Source organism: Mya arenaria, chromosome 16, assembly GCF_026914265.1.
Source record: "Mya arenaria isolate MELC-2E11 chromosome 16, ASM2691426v1".
In the NCBI taxonomy this organism is placed as follows: Eukaryota; Metazoa; Mollusca; class Bivalvia; order Myida; family Myidae; genus Mya; species Mya arenaria.
This window is the reverse complement of record NC_069137.1, coordinates 45,564,709-45,585,710: the sequence shown is the minus strand read 5'-3', so window position 1 is coordinate 45,585,710 and position 21,002 is coordinate 45,564,709. Positions and strand designations below refer to the sequence as shown.

General features: G+C 33.4%; 1 protein-coding gene across 1 annotated transcript; it reads right to left on the bottom strand.

The window, feature by feature from the left end:
• Positions 1-5,425: 5,425 nt before the first annotated feature.
• Positions 5,426-19,489, bottom strand: LOC128221276 (fibrinogen-like protein A). Its single transcript, XM_052929830.1, has 10 exons — positions 19,417-19,489; positions 18,820-18,972; positions 17,918-17,953; positions 14,937-15,016; positions 14,611-14,679; positions 13,827-13,953; positions 13,134-13,261; positions 12,595-12,691; positions 8,835-8,999; positions 5,426-5,711 (listed from the first exon to the last, which is right to left on the bottom strand). Exons 1-10 carry the CDS (start codon positions 19,436-19,438, stop codon positions 5,473-5,475), a joined length of 1,116 nt encoding a protein of 371 aa, XP_052785790.1. The 5' UTR covers positions 19,439-19,489; the 3' UTR covers positions 5,426-5,472.
• Positions 19,490-21,002: the final 1,513 nt, after the last annotated feature.

The window sequence follows — 21,002 nt, the reverse complement described above, 5'->3', positions numbered from 1 at the left end:
CATGTTTAATTTTCGCATTTTGTTATGTTTATGTTCATAAACATTATTTATCAATTTTGTAACAAGTGTCGTTTGTAGAACACAGACTTTAATTGCATAATTTCTGTAAATATTAAAAATAGTTTTATTTAAAGTCCCCCTATAAATATTATTCTCCAGAATCCAACTTTTAAATAAATATTGTTTTTAAAATATTGATTTAAAAGGGGTAAACACATAACTTTGAGGTCGTAGGAGTTGAGTTAGGAAATGGCTTGCATTGGTTATACTTGTCGTTGTCATTGATTTAAAGCATATCTTGTAATGATTATCAAAATCACATGACGTCGTTCAAACAGCAAAAACAACAACGTTATAAATGGAGATTTAATAAAGTATTTAGCAATACTTTTTAAACACAAATATATATCCGAAAGCCATCTATTTTTCCAAAGGTAGTTGTAATGCTCTCGTCTGTTCGGCAAGGAAGATTTGGGGAAATGTATTGTGCAACTGTGCTAGTCGCACGTTTACGAGGCCACTTGATAATTAAATCATTTCCCCATCTCAACTCCTATGACAACATAACAACACAAAATGATTCATAATAGTGAATGTTCTTTACTCTGTAAAACCCGCCGTCTCGTAGAAAAGGTACGCAATCAATATAGAGCATACGGGACGGAAGCCTAGGAAACGTAACTTATTACTCAGATGCAAAACTATAAAGCTTAAAAGACGTTACCTTCTAATTAAAGGCATACATATGAAGCCTGGAAAATATTACCTTGATTTGAGACACACATATTAAGTGTAAGCGACGTTATATCTTAATTAAAGCATAATGTGACTCCTAATCGATGTAAGTTGTTAGTTGAAGACACAGGTATGAAACCTAAGAGTCGTTACTGATTGATTAAGTACATAGATATAAAAGAAACGTACGTGAAGATTAGGATACGTTGCTTGTTGATTAAAGACACAAATATATAGCTTAAGAAACAATACCAGTTGATCAAAGACACTAATGTGAAATTATCTGTTGATTAAGGCACAATTATAATGCCAAATAAATGTTACCTACTGAAATAAGACACACAAATGAAGCCTAAGAGACGTTACATGTTGAATAAAGTTACAAATACGAAACCTTAGCAACGCTACCTGATTTGAAATCATTTTTTTTAAATATGACAACGAACGTGCTTTCCGATGTGATCGCAATAAAGCTATTCCTAGTTTCTATCACACGGATACGTGTCTGATATGATATACATGAAAGGAGGTTGAAACCGACAACAATGCATTTTATAACGATTTGGTTCATAATATTACTGTATAATGTTTAAGCAGTTATTCATATTGACTATTAACCCAATCGTTAAACAATTGTTGTTACAACACATTTTATACATTGTAATTATTGTTTATTTTTTATATATAAATAAACGGGTTGTCATTAACTAGTAATATCAACAAGACACAATATATGTGTGTTATGCATACGCATACTGTTAAACTGGTATCTTCCAAAGCTAAAAATGTGACTGCTGTATCTGGACAACAATGTAGGATATTATTTTTTAAAGAAAGACGCTATTCCGGATTATGAATTGAGGTAACAATCACCATGGTATTTCCCAGTCATTCCAAACAGCCAAGCATACGTTATACAATATTTTGGACTTTGTTGCTGAACATATTAGTCAGTTTTATAAAGCCTTTGCAACAAACATTTGACAGTATATGTTTACTATTGCAATAGCTATTAAGATGTACAAACATACCTCCTCTTCAATGAGAAATTGCCATAGAAACACTATTTATTTGCTTAGATTTATTATTGAAGTCAAGTACCTGTTGAACACGTGTTGCCAAATTAATGCTTTAAACAATGTCCTAACAAGCAAACTAGGTTACATTTCGAAGAACAAATGCACACTCCTTGTGTAATGCCATTGAGGCAAAGTATATTTTAATAACGGGTTCATCTATATTACCTTTAACATCAGAAACCATTAATTGCAATTTACAAAATTTATCTCACACAAATGCTCAAATATTGTACTAAAAACTCTTGTACTCAAATGAAAAAGGTTTTGAAAAAATAAAAAATAAATATCTGTATATAAAGTTTATATGTTTTCTCCTAAAGCTACAACAACTCATTTTTCTACTTAATATTAACTTAAAAACTCCTCGATCAACTTTAACGATCATCAAAGCAGGCCTAAAAATTAATGCATAAACATACAGGACAGGGCAACCATTTAAAGCTATAAAAAACTGTATTTGTATCAAGGTTATTCCAAACCTATTTGCCATTATAAAATTTATCAGTCTCAAAACCAATATAATATCATTTTGAAGCCAAACTACAGAAGACATGTTTGCAAGTGTATTATCAAGGTAAACACGACTTTAGTCATTTATAAACCTGCAAGAGAATAGTTTCGTTTTTTGTTTTATTATTATGGATTGTTTTTCCGACAAAGTTGTTATATTTTGTTTATCTCAAAGAAGTGAAATTATAAATAATATGTTCTGGTTTGGGTTTATATAAACAGTATTTTGTGTTGTTTTCTGCCAGGAAGTTTTGTTTTGGTAAATGAACAAAACACTAAACACATATAATTAATTTTGTAACAAAATATACCTCTTCGAGGAAATACCTTCATTTTTTTTTAAATTATTAATACCATATGCCGATGAGATGTTTACGAACTATAAGAAAACAACCAAAACAACAACATAATTTAATTACAAAACAGCATCTTTTTTGTTTCAATAGAGGACCTGTTTTATTTACTCAGCTCTTGCTTTCTCGCTTTTCTCAAGTTTGTATTCGATATTGCTATATAATATGTGTTTACAACTGATAGAAATACCTTTGATATCGTACGTTCGAAAAAACAAAACAATCGAGTGTATTACAATTACATGTGAGTTGAATAATTTTGAAAGTATTTAAAAATATGTGTAAGGAGATTGCTTTCACCGAGTGGACACAAAATATGTTATATTTAATGAGTTGCTTTATTTCACATATGTTGTCATACCTTCATTTTCAGGGAAAGATGTTCATAGCAGACGTATTATTTTATATCAGAAGCACATTTTGTAATGACTTTTTATATTATATGTTTTTTCATTGACCAATACAAGGCGTTATTCCTATTGTTAATCGTATTTGTGTGTGACGTTTGAATTCGTGAATGTGTACGTTTGTGTTTACAGGTCAGTGTCCTAGATAAGGGTTATGTTTGAATGTTTGACTGGACTTGGGTCTGTTGGCTTTGTTGTAGCATTGCTTCTTTTGCCCTTTTTATAGTCACATGACACGGTTTTAAACATAACAGATCAGTAGTGTTAATTTAACTTTATAAAACGAGTATTATTACAAAGTCACATTTGCAAACAACAACACTTAAACGTTATTACTGTGACTTTGTTTCGAATTGCAACCATATCGACATCGGTAGGTTATGGCTCGTTTAAGGAATGTATTGCGTGATTGATGCCATTATACGTGTTAAAATGAAGTTTGGCTGGTCAAAATATGCATCGCGACCCGAGGATGTTGCATTAATCGGAAAATATTCGCAACTGCCTAAATTAACTTGTCGTCGATTGTCCGTTTATGTGTGGATTGATTCGTGTGACCATTAACCACCTTTTTGAGTATATTGTGAATACAATCAATGTACTCTGGCAGGTGAGATGTCGCCATTATCTGGGTCCACGTATTGCACAAGTTGCCGACATAGGCTGTTGTTCTCCTTTTTTGTACCATTAAGCCGTTATTGATAAAAAAAATGTTGTATGGGTAAATATTGGTTCAGATATGTCCATGCAATATTTACCACCATGTATGAACCACTTCCAGTTTAGAAAGTTCAAACCGTTCTGATTTCTTAAAGTCTGAGAGTTAGAATTGGCATGTACACGACACAAATATGTCATGGTTATCACATATTCACAATGCTTATTTTCATTTCTCGTTTTATATGTAAGTCACTTTATACCAACACCTAGTTTTCATATTACTATTAATCGTGAAAAAAATATTTGTTTTTCTGTAGGCCGTAATGTAATTGGTGTAAATTATATTCACATCATTGATACTAAGTACCTTTTTTGTTAATGGTAAGCGCTGCGTGACTTTAGTCTGATTAACGTTGTAGTTCGATTTGTGATCATGAGCGGGCTAAAATTTCTAAACAATTAACACTGTCATAATGTTATTTCAATCTTTTAAACACTAAAACATATTTGTATTCAATGAAAAAAATCTCTAATATCAATCGGAAATCATGCAATAGAAATAAAAGTGTTATCAAACATTCCATATAACATCTATTAACAGATGATCAAATTAAAGGGATATTATCATTCATAGTACGAGTTATACACTATGTATGCTTCATGGTCGCTAAAGAGATTCTAACATATCACATTGTATCCAGTGAATCAATTCCCATGATATTTGTATCATGATATTAAACTTATTGGTTCCCTCATAAAACGAGCCAAATCAATATAATCTTTCAGAAAACTAAGTTTTTACTTGCAGTTAGACTAGGCTAGAAAGGCGTTTAAACGTTAACGTTGAGGTATTGAGAAAATTTAGAAATGGCTTATGCGCTGGCGTGTTCCCGTATGTTATTGTGTCTTAATGACCTTTTTAACCAATAGCAGTGTATGCCATTTTATTTTATCTCAATGACATTTTTAACCAATAGCAGTGTATGCCATTTTATTTTATCTCAATGACATTTTTAACCAATAGCAGTGTATGCCATTTTATTTTATCTCAATGACATTTTTAACCAATAGCAGTGTATGCCATTTTATTTTATCTCAATGACATTTTTAACCAATAGCAGTGTATGCCATTTTATTTTATCTCAATGACATTTTTAACCAAATTTACCTGTTTATGTACCCACTTTACGCTACCGGTTTGATTGCCAAATATTTGCCCATGTGTATGCCATTATACGTAAAAAATATCGAAATTATGTATTCAATTATTGCAAGTGCGTTAAAAAGCGATTACTTTTATGTGTTCATGCTTGTTTAACTGTTAGCAAATTGTTAACACAAAATAAGAATCAAGTGTTTTAAACTGCAACTTAAAAGTTCCATGTTAATGATGAATGCAATGTTGGTTTGTTTATTGCATATTGATACATACTAGCCTCAAAGGACATACACATGTTTTTTTTTAGTTTAATCAGATGTAAACATTGTTTTAAAATAAAGCAGTATTTTTTGCGATGAAATATTCAGTGAAATAAATAAATATGTATTTTTAACAATTGTCTTCCTATGATTTTAATAATAACATATAATTACTGAAACACATTCGAAAAAGAAGACCGCCTGTACGAGTGAGGTTTGGCTTTTAAACAAAATTTGTTGGTAATTTTGCAACACTTCGGAATGAATAATATTTGTTTTATTTAATGCATACAATACACCGGTCAAATCTTAATAACTCAATCGTAGCATCATTTTTGTCGTCTTCGGGTTTCCTGGGTACATTGTATTGTAAAACAAAGCATTAGTGTTGTACGGGGCATTCAGGTTACTGTTCGAGCATCTATTGAACCACCAGCCTCCTCCGGAGATTCTAGAACAGTCGTTCACGTCCCTGTCGTATGTTGCAAACGGACGGTGGTTTGTATCCCACGGGGTACTGTGGTCGGAGAATAAAGAGGTATCCGACACTGTAAATATATCGGTGTATCTCATTTATATCACAATCATATGAGTGTATCATTATAAATTCGAATGTTAATTACCAGTATGATAATAAGATAAAGAAAAACGTATCGATTTACAAGCAGATTTTAAGAGTCATATTACTTTTCTACACACATTTAACGTATTCATAAATATTATTTATCACAAACTATACCTTGTTTTAACGTAATGAGATAATCTGTAATGTTTCTAAATCTGGAGAGATTAGAGATTAATTGTATTACCTATTTAAGGCGTAGTAATTGTTGAAATTAATTTGGATACAGATGTTTGGGCTCAAATGTAGTAAATTATATTTTAATATTGATTCTGGTATTTTTCTAGCTGGTGTATATATATGGGTCGAGGGACATTTAATTTCATAGATATGGTTTGTTTGATATTGTATAAAATGATGTTAGTCATTATCAAATTGTTTGTAAAACAATGTTTATAAGCGATTGGAATGCTGCTTACGGAAGCAGCAGAAGGATTTTTATTGAGTGTGATCGCAGTGTACATGTATATTGATGATGCGGAATGTTGCCCAAATTCGCCCGTTGAGTGTCGTTCACAAGATAATACTTAAAATGTTCATTGTATTAATTTTTTAGATTTTTGTATTATATAAGACATAGTACTAATGATGTGTACTATATACTTTAAATGAGGATATGCCGACCGCATCGAATGACCACGCAGGGCAGTTTTGAAATAATCATAGCAATACTAAGGATTGCTGTATAATGCTGTCATAATAACAAAAGGAAAAACCACGAACAGCCTGTGCATTTTTAGATAATGGGAAGGAATTGGACATTAAATAGAGAAATGGCCTATGGTTAAAACTGTATAATCTAGGTGGACGTGGCAAAAAAAATCTTACGTGATATGTATTATGAGAAAAGGCACTGTGAAAACCAGTAACACATTTTTTGACTTTGTTCCATAGGCTTAAAGCAAGCGAAGAATATACCCCCGATATTATTTTATTTATATTTAGAAGTTCTGGAGTTCAACTTGTTTAATCGGTTAATGTTAATTCGGTTATAACCTTAGGGGAAATTATTTTTATGCGAATGTTATTTGCAAATGACATGGTTATAATGGGTCATTCCACTGAAGACACCATGGATTGCCCGTCTCCACAAAAAAGCACCAATCAACACTAACGGGGATATGCTTAAAAGCTTTCTATGGCCTTTTAAAGTTAAAAACATGCCTCTCAAGAACGATATGTCAATTATTTGATGCATTTGTAACATCAATTTCGAAATATGCCTGTGAATTTTGGGGTGTTGGAATTAATAAAGAGATTGAGAGGGTTTATTTAAAGTGTTATAAATCATTATTACCCGTGAAGCAGACCAAATTGACAATGCCAATATATGGTGAACTTGGTAGATACCAATGTCTAGAAAAACGATATTGTAGCTGACTGTACGGAAGGACAAGTCCCATTGAGCAAGTACTGTAAAGTTTTACCAGACTAGCTGTGAGGATATGAAATAGCACAATTTAGTGTTTTTTTTATAACGCCATATTTAAACAATCTTGGTACAACTCGATTAATAACAGTCCCATTTTGTGTACGTATAATCCTCTTTAAATTTCTTTCGAACGCTCGAATTCCCTTAATAATTAAAGACTTTCGGCTCACCAGTTACGTATTAAAACTGGGCCTTATGGTAATTTTACAGTTGCTTATAATCAACGCTCGTGCACCAAACGCAAATGTGGTGATATTGAAGATGAGTTTCACTTTGTTTGTATATGTAATATTCATAATGATTTACGCATAACATAAACGAAAATACTTTGATAGACCTAGTACGATGACCTTATCTTATTTACTAACTATCCTATTCAACTAAATCTGTTCAAATGTATTTTTAAAGGATTAAATTGTCTTCATATTGTTAATATTGTTTCGTTACCAAATTTACTTAGTTAAGTGCTTACGTTTAAAATTATATTTATAATATAACATACAATATAATTGTTGACAATGTACATGTTTGTAATATGATATGTTTCTGTGCTTGAGAAAAAGTACATGCAAACGTTACTTAACGCTTGTTTGTGCATCCTCAATGCTAATATAAAACTTTTTTATAAACAAGTGTCATATTTAATTATATTAATATGGTGACTATTAATGGTTATTTTATAACATTTTTCTTGTCTCATATGTGCACCTCGTTGCGTTATCGATGTATATATGTATAAATGAATTAGCATTTTGATTATGTAATGAAGAACCCGCTTGTTTACAAATACTGAATAAATGTTTTGAGTCTTGAATCTGAATTACTTTCAATGATACTTTGTTTAAACAAAAACACTCATTTCCATAAATCCAATTCTCTTCTGATATGAAACCTTTTGTTAATAAGAGAAATTTATCATTTATAGGCTGTTATAATAAACCATTTTAAAGATGCTAAATATTTATGAATTTATTGATACAAATGTTTCCGCTATTTCACGTATTGATTTGTTCTTATCATAATGAACCAACTTACTTTAAAAAACGTATTTGTTTTTTTTATTATACCTAACATGTAAAATAATGTTAAGTATACCAATACACGAATAACGTGTAAACCTATATTCGTCTCCTTTTGTCCTGTATACACATGATGTAAATTGTGTTATATACCAAATCAATCAGAATGAACTTTTTAATTCAAAACAACAATTGCTTCATTAGTAATATTCCTGCAAGACATACGGTTATTTTGTTAATCTTGTTTATAATAAATATTTATTTGAATACAGTATTTATTTTTCATTAATGAGGAAACGTGATATTTTCTCTTAATTTTATATATAAATATCTGAGACTTTCATCATTTTTTGCACAAAGACAAGAAAATGGAGTTATGAGTATATTACAAATCATCGCTAACTTACACATTTTATATATATGTTAATATTTTTATGTATTGTTTGACGACACGTGACAAATTCTTCATAAAATTATGTCGGTGAGAGAATAACGCGTGTATGCCACCAATTAAAGTCCATATCATTTCTATGATCGTATGTAACCGTATTCGACCTAACTGTATGCACTCCTAGCGTCTTAAACAAAAAAAACGTACTTCCGGCTGAGTTGATCCTCTTGTCAACGTTAACGTTGTACCCTTCTGGTGGCGAAATATAGAAGCCCGAGTACTCGTCAAATCCCGTAGTTCCGTTCGAGAAACTCATGTCCAGTCGTAATGTCATGTTAGCCCGGCTTGTCATTGAGTGAAGAAGACTAAGACCTGTGAGAAAGATACATTTAATTTAGACTTGATGACTAGTGTATTTCACGCTCCTCGTTCACTTATCAAGATTTTGTTTTGTTGACCATTATACAGAGCCTACTGCCAAACACGTTGAGCATCTCGTAAAGCCAGTGTAGTAAGCCTATCCGCAATTGTGATTACAAACTATGTGCGTTTATCAGTGAGATCTTTGTGTGCACATTGCATTTTACATGGAAATAATGAATACATGATCTTTCAGTCAGAGAATTGTGTGAATTTCGATGTTTAACTGGAAATTGAAAAAAAAGGATGAAAGGGTGTGTGAAAGTTATCTCGTTAATTAAGTATATATTGATGTTTCATAACGCCCATATACTGACAACTAACAGTACATGATCTTCTTATATATTCGAATAGACAAAAAAATTCGGTTAATAAGTTAAACATAGAATCAACTTTTCTTCGAAATGAGGAAACAATCAGTATTATTAAAATGACGCGTCCAACTTTACCTCAAAGTATGTGTTAGGAAATGAGCATTATTTAATTTCAGTTAGTCTTCAGAAATAAATAACAACATATCACTGATTGAAAATGCTTAGGTTGGTGGTATGCAAATGTGTAGTGAATGTATTACACAATGGATCACCACATTATCGTTTGCGTACACGATAGAAGTTTAGAAGTTAATCGTTAGAATTTACCCTTACAACATTAACCAACCAATGTGCCAAATGAACAAACAATGAACTAGGAAAATAAAAAAAAACATAGTGTCGTATGCATTGTACTAGGAAATACACACTGGACTGGGAGACGGGCTATCCATGGTGTCTTATACAATGGATTGGAAAAGTCCAATTACGATGTCTTATACAATTTACTAACAAATGGCAAAGATTGATAACACATATACACAACTGGGAGTCAGGTCAACCATGGTGTCATGTATAACGCACTGGGAAAAGTACCAACCATGGTGTGATATGTTATTGACTGGAAGAATGACCAACTACGGTTTCAAATATAGTATACTCTGAAAAGGGCTATCCAAGACGTCATATTCAATGGACCGGGGGTAGAACCATCCATGGTGTCATGTTGTCATGTGCAATGTATTAGGAGAAGGTCCTTCCATAATGTCATATGCAATGAAAAGGCTGTAGGGCAAACACTTGACTTGAAAAGTGCCAACCATGGCATAATGTGCAATTAGCTAGAAGAGGAGGAAAAGCTAGTTTCATTTGGAATGAACTACGGGAATGGCATACACTAACTGTCAATTTTAAATGTACTTTTAGGAGAGCCAACAATCGTGTCATATTTATCGAACTGAGAGAAGGTCAACCATGGTGTCATATACAATGCATGGGGAAATGGGCAGCCAGCAGTGACATACTATTAACTTGTAGAAAGCAACCACAGTGGCTTAAACATTGAACTTTTGAAAGGGCTTACCATGGTGTCATATGAAATAGACTCGGAAAAGGGTCGACCATGGCGTAATAAATTGAGGCTTAATAAAGGGCCAATCAGTGGAACATATTCAATGGTTTGGGAAAAGAGCCAACCATGGTGTCATATACAATGCACTTGGAAAAGGGCAAACCATGGTTTCGTATATTAAGTACTTGAAGAATGGTTAACCATGGCCTCATATACCCTAAAACTGGGAGAAGAGCCAACCGTGGTGTAATATTCAATAGACTCGGAAAAGGGAAAACCATTGCATCGTACACTTTAAACTGAGAGTAGAGCCAACCATCCTGTCATTTTCAATGGACTCGGAAAAGGGCAAACAATAGCATTATATACACTAAACTTGGAGTAGAGCCAACCGTAGTGTCATATTCAATAGACTCGGAAAAGGACCAACCATGGTGTCATATGAAATAGACTCGGAAAAGAGTCGACCATAGCGTAATAAATTGCCGACTAAATGATGGGCCAACCGGTGGGTCATATTCAATGGACTGGGAAAAGAGCCAATCATAGTGTCATATACAATGGACTCGGAAAAGGGCAAACCATGGTTTCGTATATTAACTACCTAAAGAATGGTTAATCATGGCATCATATTCCCTAAATTGGGAGAACAGCCAACCGTTGTGTCATATACAATGCACTCAGAGAAGGGCTTATGATGGTGTTACATACAACGTGCTGGAGAAAAGGATACACATGAAGCCACGTGCAATGGACTGGGAGTAGAAATAATCATGGTGTTAGATGCAATCGACAAAGAGAAGGGCTAACCATTGTGACATATACAAGGAACTCGGAAAAGGGCCAACCGTGCCGTCATATACAATGGATTGGGAGAAGGGCCAACAATGGCGCAATATTAAATGGACTTCGAAAAGAGCCGACCATTGTGTCATGTACAATGCACCAAGAAAAGGGCTTATCAACGCGTCGTAAACAAAGACTCCGTTAAGGGACAATCATGTTGTATAATACAATGGACTGGGAGTAGGGCCAACCATGGTACCATATACAATTGACTGGGAGTAAGGCCAACCATGATGCCATATAGAATGGACTGGGAGTAGGGCCAACCATGGTGTCATATACAATGGACTGGGAGTAGGGCCAACCATGGTACCATATACAATGAACTGGGAGTAGGGCCAACCATGGTGCCGTATACAATGTACTGGGATTATGGCCAACCATAGTGCCATATACAATGGACTTGGAGAATGACCAACAATAGTGTCATATAAAATTGACTGGGAGAATGGCTAACCATGGCGTAATATGTAATGGGCTGTGAGAATTACCAATCATGGTTTCATACAAATAGGCTCAGAGAATCGCCAAACATTGCGTTATTTGCAATTGACTGGGAAAAGGGCCAACCATAATGTCAAACGCAAAGCGTTTGGAAAAAAGCAATGTGTCATAAAGTACTTAAAATTATCAGGTTTTATGGGGGATTTTTCCCGTATTTGTCATTGCTTTTAAGAGGATGCGTGTTCTGATGAGGCTTATATATTTTTATTTAGCAATTATAAATAATAGTGGGAGAAGCGTGAGTTTATGGTCATGCTTACAAGTTTAAGCCTCTTGTGGAGTCCAGTTCCAGTGAATTATTGTTATAATGACTGTTTCAATGCGGTAATCCCATCATTTAATGGTAAAACATTATTGATGAGGGTATGGTTTGTTTGTGATGTTTGTAATTGTATTTAATCTTTGTGGCTAAAGTTTGTTGCTTGGTTCTTGCTTTGTACCATAAACAGGGTTTATTTTTGAATTTTCGACTACGGCTTGTCCCTACATCTTTCATTGTATTATTATATTACTCCACAATATTTTCTAAAATTTAACGTTTGCGTGCTTTTTGCGATACAGTAGAATCAACGTGACACACCCAGTAGCCAAGCCGTCAACGTGTATCATACGTAAAGCTGCAAGGCAAATATTTTACATACACAAAATAAAAATGACACACACTACTACATGTGACAGTACGCTTAAACGAAAGTCAATTGCTTCTTTAAATGAATCATAAAACCTCAACCCTAAAGTTTTCCCAATATTCATCCATATCATTCCCAGTGCTTAATAACTGCAGAATTTAAACTATAAGCTTAATCAAACTAACCCAGCCAAAATTCACCATCTAAGGAGCCAAAACCCTGCTCGTAGTCCGAAAAGTTCCTGTTGAAGTTCACAGACCCATCCAAGCGTCGTTGGAATACCTTTAAGATAATAGAAGGCTGTATTTTAAATGGCTAAAGGACAATGGTTTTTAATATCAGATTTGATATGACGCTTAATCGGATAAGGAAGGCCCCCGAAATTACTTGCTTTGATAAATAAAGGAAAATACTGAATGATGAACAATTTAGATAGCATGGTAAGGTATCATGTGAATACCGGCTCAAGTATTAAGACCAATGATACCATGATGATTGTGAAGCCACAAATATTTCAGATTCGCTTTGAGCTTTATCAAGATAAATGGTTCATGGTCTCAATAGATGTATTGTACTTATACTTTCCTCAAGATGCTTAAACCAGACTTTAATGATTAATATATTTTCATAAAAAATCGATAATTTTCATTTACAATTAACAAAGTTTTTATCACCACAAGTAATACTACCACTTAGCAATAAGCATGAATAACATAATACTCACCGTCCATCCCCCACCCTCGGTATCCATATCACAGTAAACCTCCACTTCCTTGTGCATATTCCAGGGCGTGATTCTGTAAACACCCGACCCGCGCGAAAGACCCGATCTTAACACATCACTGCAGTCATCTGTTGAGTAAATATATAAAAAAAGTGTATTTATCTTTTTTCACAATTATGTCATAATTCAAAATGCTTCAAATTTAATAGTATAAAATGGGATAAAGCCTATGACTTTTCCATGAATTGTGACTATTTGGATTATATTCGCTAATGAAGGCTTTCAAGTTCTGGAAGGCAAATGAAGGAATGTGATCATTTATTTGGATTTATGATTTCAGCTTTTCAGGTTTATTGGACAATGGCTGAAAATAATATGAAGTATAAATATACAAAAAAAAAATTCTTTGTCACTAATTCAACTATGATATGCAAGGGATTTTGTAATGTCTCTTAATCTATACTTAAGAATTATGTAACAGAAGCGAATAAAGGATTTTTTACATATATACACAGATGCACAGTAAAACCTTTATATTACATTTACATGAACACGTAATACCTTTTTGTAATAATAAAAGAGGCTGTTATACTTGTAGTGAATGCTGATATTAAATACTAGCTTCTTTATAATGCTATATACATGAACATATGGACAATATGTACACGTGTATCGTATTAAGGGAATGCTTACATTTGCTGCTTGTGCACAAATGATCGTTACATAAATTTCCAAAGCAACATTCATGGCAGGATGTTCGTTGTCGTTTTTCAGTGGAGCGACCGACGATCCCATGCTCATATCCCGGTGGTGTGCACATCTGTTATGTGCAAAATACACAAATCCTTGAAACCAGTTCAAAATTGTTGTGCGACAATTAACGATGGCGAGTCTGTCAACCTGAGTAGAAGTAAATTTAATGAACTGTTTCTATCCTTTAATCGACGAATTCCATGAGTTTCTGTTTGCGATGTCATCAAATGATACGTTTTATCAACAAGCTAGTCATGATTTGATACTAAGTTATGGATTATCTCAATTTAACAAATGACCACTAAATATCCGTATCGTTCAATATGTCCAGACGTGTATATAACTATTACCACGTATTTGGAAATACCTGATAAAGTGCCTTTAATTTGTGTACTGTCATAGTGAGAATGTCGCCATTATTAGCGACCCTATGTTTGCAGCTAAGCTTGATTTGTCTTGGCAAGTGATTATCAATTATATGTTTGTTTGTAATTGGTTTTATTTGTAAATGAGCTGGTCTTTTATTGATTGTTTCTTGTATCTATCGGTATATATAAGTCCAATTGAACGTGGTAGCATTATTGTTTATATTACAAGTAAATTGGTAATTGCTTGCACTATTTATCATTACGCATATTCTACAATTAAAGTATGTCATCATAACCGTTTTGATCCGTAAAACCTTATCCCGTCGATGATACAAATTATACACGAAAGTACTAACGTTGTTGCTGAGACATCCCGTGTGATATAAAACACCATGCACCGTATCTGTTGTTTCCATAAAGCATGACTGGAAACATAAAATGTATTTTATTATATAAATGCAAGTACAAATTATTTCTTCAATATTTGTACTTTGATATTTCATTCAACACGCTTATATTAGTTAAGTGTTTGTGTGCTTTAGCCATAACATAATTCAGCATTATCTTGTTGAGATTAAGTATTAGAATTTTGGTATTTTTAAAAAAATCCAAACGTGCGTCTATTCGTTTACTCCCAAGCTCAGATGATAACCGTGTGTGCTTATGTAATCATTTCACTAACCTGTCCCGAGCTACACATCTGGGTCTGGTTGCATGTTGATGGTGTCTTTATATTCTGACAACTGTAACATTCGAGGGAGCCTATAATTCAAAAGTAGACTTAAACGCGCAAGAAGCAGAATTAAATATGGACATGCGTTTTTATATTGAAGTTGTTTTTAACGAGCTATTTTCCATAGGCTAATTATGAGAACAACCGGTATTAAATAAGTTTTGACACTAGATGTTTATTATAATAATATTTATACAGGCTAAGTATGAGTTTAACTGATACAAATTAAGTTTAGATATTAAGTATTGAAGAAGCAGTGTGTTCTATTACCACAATCAAATAAGCCGATTGTATTTAATTCACGAGTAAAAATCACAACAAAAACAGTAAATTATTTATTAGAAATTGTTTAATCTATGGTGTGACACCTGCATTGGTACCGTTAGTAGTTTAATATTTATCATGGTGTCATTAATAGAATAAATACAAGAGGAACGAATGAGTCGCATGATTGCTTTGAATTAAGCCACTTGTTTCCCAAAAAAAATTGTACAGTTTACATTAAACACGTCACGTCCGGTGATATATCTCAATGTATCTGCTTAATATTTTCTTTTTGAACTTTATCATTGATATGTGTTTTTTAAGGCTACCTTTTTCGACCTTTAAATAATTGTATTGATAATCTACTTGTATGCTGTTTGGTGTTTACACAAGAATAACGAAAAAATAGTGGTGAATATTCTAACATTATATTTTGGACAATAGGTCTGCTCTATCTGTTGTGGACAATGTTATACTGAATCACTTTCCATATGACATAAGAAATGAGAAGATATTAACAACCTTCAAATATAAACATAAGACACATCTTTTGAAAACTACACCTCAGTAATTTCGTTGCAAATATTTTTATCTATGACAGATATAAAGTCCATAACAACAATGTGAATAGAGTGTCTCAAATGAGTGTTTTAACTTGTATCGAATTTATTAAACGAGTTCATTTTAAAACGATGAAAACGAGGCTCTGCCGAGTTTTTATCGTTTGAAATGAAGAGTTTAATAAATTTGATACAAAATAAACATTTATTTATAACATAAGTCATTTACAGTCGAAATATAGGACGAAGTTTCTTCAATACTCTTCTCTTGTCATAGTGGGACGAATTTACACTGTATGTTATTAGGATGATTCATCCGCAGGAAAGAAAATAGCCCGACCTATAATCATTTTATTAACAATAAAAGCATAAACTATGTCTCAATTATCAACTGATTTTCAAAAGTTTTACTTTAAAACAAACAAAACATATATTTCAATCCATTTAAATCAAGCAAATCAACAATAAAAGCAAGGTCATAACTGCGTAACGTCATAAGTAATCACGCGAGTGTGTACATGACATTTGGCGATTGAAGTTTAAAAAGAACATGAGTCAGCGTCACAGTCGCTTTCAATAGTGCGAATTCGATTTGTAGCTGGTCGATTAAAGCATGGAATTTTGTCATTTTAATGGATGTACACAAGGACAATACCTCCGTGAATTGGAGCTATACACATGTGGTAAAATCCACCAGAAAAAGTTGGATTTCATTAGGAATCAGTGACTCTGACAGTGTGTCAACTTTGAAGCGTTGCTGGCGAACTGCATAGATCGAGCATTTTGCGAGGAAGTAGACGGGGTATTTTCACTGAAGTACAGGATGCTGTACATGTTTTTGTTTTGATTTGGATTTAATTAGGCTATAGTTGTTTATAGATACAATGTTCTTATGTACCTATGTTTGCATAATCTAGTTCGTAGGAACATTGTTGGCATTCAATTTCTGGACAAGGTAATTTCTGGCACTGTCTGGAAGTGTTTGTTTGGATTAAGCTCATCGTGGTGCTGAGTTTGTTGACACCGACATGATTTCTTTTGAAACATCGTTTCTAATGTTTGTTTACTTTTTTGACAGCGCGTATGAATACTTTTTTCTGTGGTGGCGGTAACTTATGTGCATAGTTATAACACTACTTATATAAAAAAAATATGAAAAATATTGCGTTGGGTTATATCTCTCCTTCGCCGCGCCGTAAGTTATGTTATAGTGTACGTTATTCAATTAATTCGGTGTCTGTGGGCAAATAAATGAATGTTTTTGTTATTATTATCATTATTTTATTATTATTATTATTATTATTATTATTATTAGTAGTAGTAGTAGTAGTAGTAGTAGTAGTAGTAGTAGTAGTAGTAGTAGTAGTAGTATCAATTTAACAGTGACTTTTACATTGTACCATTGTTAAATGTATATTGTGAAATATTGAATACTTTTCTAATTCCTCAGTACATGTGTACAATGTATTTCAATTACATCGCTCTTGCGGTTCATTCATGATAAGTTTGCCACCTATGTATATATATAATCATTTGGTCATGTTTTTGATTGGGGCGTTGTCTACACTTACTTAATTGTATCAGTCATTATATCATTGTATTTGATAACAAGCAATTCGGGCATTTCAGTGTTGGTCAATGTGTTGAATAATCGACATAGTGAATCTCGACTTAGGCCCACTGTCGATGTCAAGTAAGCGGATGGAATAATGTCCGATTCGCGTTCACTTAAATGCAATAATTCAAATGTTATCGCTTGCGAATACAATAGTTACAAAAGCTAGCATGTACATCTGTCTAAGAGTATTTCAGCCTTCTTAAAATGGTACAAAGGTTGTTTCTAAAACTTTTTTATTTCGGACAATGGGTTGATTTATCGACCTTGTGAATGTGTTACAACCTTGAACTACGCCCTCGATCGATGTCAATTCTGATTATTAGCAGATCAAAAGAAATCATAGCGACTTCACTTAAATGCAATAACCGTATAGTATTATTTACACCTAGTTTTTTTCTAGTGTGTTCATTTGTGCAATTCCCTTCAAATTAAGTATTGGCCTTCTAATGGTGCAAAAATTGTTTCTAAAACTGTTAAAAGTATTTTACCTGATGATGCAGATGGTGTCGTTTGTGGAACAGTTGCTGGAAAAAATAATCTTATATGGAGTTGCTGTTTTCAATTAATTCGAACTGATTGTCTTTATTATTGTCAACCAACTGAATCACAACTTGTTCCACTTCAAAAGTGTTGATTTTATTAATGAACTATTACGTATTAGACGCGATACGTGGGCAGTCGTAGCACTCATACCAAAAATTTGGCGACAATGTATGCCAAAACTCGCCCAATATCGAACAAAGTCGGCCAATATGAGTTTCTACCTTTTTGATTGGCTACTAAACTCGCTAAATATTGGATTAGACAAATGGACCGTTTTCATTGGCTGTCGAAACTCGCCCTTATGTGAGAAATATGAAGAAAATTATCTTAAAAGACAGCCATTATGTTTTCCGTGTTACCGACTGTTTTGAAAAGAGTGTCCCTCATTAAAACAAAGTATTTCAACCACTTTGCACGGTTTGATATTACAGTTGTATTCAACCTGTTGGTGGATTTTTCGATAATTATCTTTTCGAAAACCGACAAAATGGCCGGTGATAATTCTGAACTTTTTGCAAACGATTTCCGGAATAATATAGAGGAAACATGCTTCCTAAGACTGTACTGTGCTTTATTCATAAGTATGTGCAATGTCACTGAAAGGATTCATGTCAAAATCAGCACAAGCAGACACCTTGAATGAATAAGGGATTACTAAGCTTCGATATATACTTAAGGTAAGTTATTAAAATGTTAGAAAATACTAATAATTTACTTGATGTCATATTTGCGGAGTTATTTGTCATCGGTCAGCAGCTAACCTTGGAATTAACTAGGCCAATATGAAATCACCCAATTAATAACAATATATTACACAATGGCCTAGAAAACCGTTCACTATACTCACGGCATCTGTTACACATAACGGGACAAGTGACCTCTGCAAGAAGGGGATCTTGACAGAGTTGTGGGTTGGTCCGGCAGCCGGTCACATCCAGGTCCACGCATGACCCTGAACCTGTGTCCACGTGCAAGCAAACCGCCCAAAACAGTATTATTGCTGCAAGGAAATTAGTTCTATCTCACATAATGTTGACATTTTTCATAAACAAGTATACGTTTTTAAAGCTGCACTCTCACGACTGCTGACAAAAGATTAGATCGCAGTTTTTTATTAACATTTAATAAGCTATGCTATATGGCTAAAAGCGTTACTTACGCGTTAAGAAAATTGAGGGTTTCTTTGCATACAAAAGTAGTAAATACGGTAACCTACGATCTGAGCTTTTGACAACAGTCTTGTATCACTGGTTTCCAAACATGAACGTAACAATTAACTGATTATAAAACCAAAATCAAAAAGTAGTCAAATCGGTTAATCTGTGAGAGTGCAGCTTTAAGACTCCGTCGACGAGTCAATACCACATTGATATTACGTTATATTATATGATATTCTATAACATTAAAGTATTTTATATAGTTTAAATAAAATAAGCTCAATTACCTTTCTCTTTGACAGAAGCCATGGCCTTACTTTTTCCGATTAAATATTATATTACAGAACTATTATAGTCCTGCTTATCTTAAGTTCGTGCTCTGTCTGACCTGATTGTGGAAACTAGTACAATTTTATACGATATGTATAATTGAACAACATATATAAGGACTTTCTTTTATATGATAGCAAAAATACGCTTTAGTCTTGAAGCTCATGTCCCTACCATTCAGTTTGACGGACGGCTTCTGGTTCATCCTTCATAACGCATTTGACGAAAGAGTTATACTCAGTTATCAATGGGTTTTATTATGTTGGCCATTTATTTCATAGATTGTTTAGACGGATGGTAAAACATTTCAGACTTGACGCACTTCGCCTGCTTGAATTCGTGCGATTCAAATCAAAATATCAAAACATGTTAAAATACGTATTAATGAAAGAGGTCGTGTTGTTCTAGATACTCTTGAGACACCTGCTTGCATATGTATAGTTTCGTGAACAAACCAGTAAACAGTAGAAATTACTTTCCAGTGGCTCGGTTTTGGATACATTCTTGTATCAGCTCAGAAAAATAAAACAAATGTATGATATGTATCATATTACCTGTACAACCAGGTGTGACGACATGCGGGGCCCGAACGAACTTCCCCGAGAATACTATCACGATGCTCTAATTACTGAGCCATTTTGTCGACTTGTTTATCATATCCCAAACTCGGGTTACAAAGGAACATGATATAATTAAATATTTGCCATTTTTACAACGATGGATATTAAGGATATTAGCCGAGTGTATAAGTTTGGAATTATCTTCAAATATCGATAAAAATGTTGCATAGAAAACGATTATAGTTTGTTCTTTCTAGTATTTTGAAATATTCTAATCATACGTATTGATTGTAAAAAAGCGTATCCGGCTGTGATTCATATTTTGTTCTTATGACGTAATTTATGTTTTCTGATGATACTAGTCTCGAATATCTATATAAAGCCCCTGTCACACATATTTTAGTACCAAATAACTACTTTAGCAGCGTATAACGAATACCAATGGCGACCAAAATGTCAAACTCAGTCGGGGACTGGTCAACGATTGTTCTTGCGACTAGTAAGAGATCGTTGTTCGACATTGGCAACCAGTAGACGACTGATAAGCAGCTTATTTATGTCAGTCATCGGCTGGATTTTGGTGAGTGAATGCCGATAGTCATTCAAAGTTCATCAACCTGTTCATGGTCATTCTGGGACAGTGCGAACACATCAATATTCAAAAAGGCATTGACGGATATATAACTTCCTTAGGTCACAATAAGATAAAGAAGTTGGTGATGTTGTATAAATTATTGTTTTATATAACATGAACTCACAACAAGATAAAGACGGTGGCGATTGACGAACATGTACAAAAGCAAAGATCTATAAAAAAAAGATATTAAAGAGAAAAAGTATTCCTAACACACATAGGCAGGAAAACGATCCGTTGGTTTACACATGCAACCATTTCACCACAACAACACTTCTACGACCATATAAAACCACCATTATACTTTCTGTTTAGAAACTTTAACTTGATACTGAGCATGTTGTCGGGA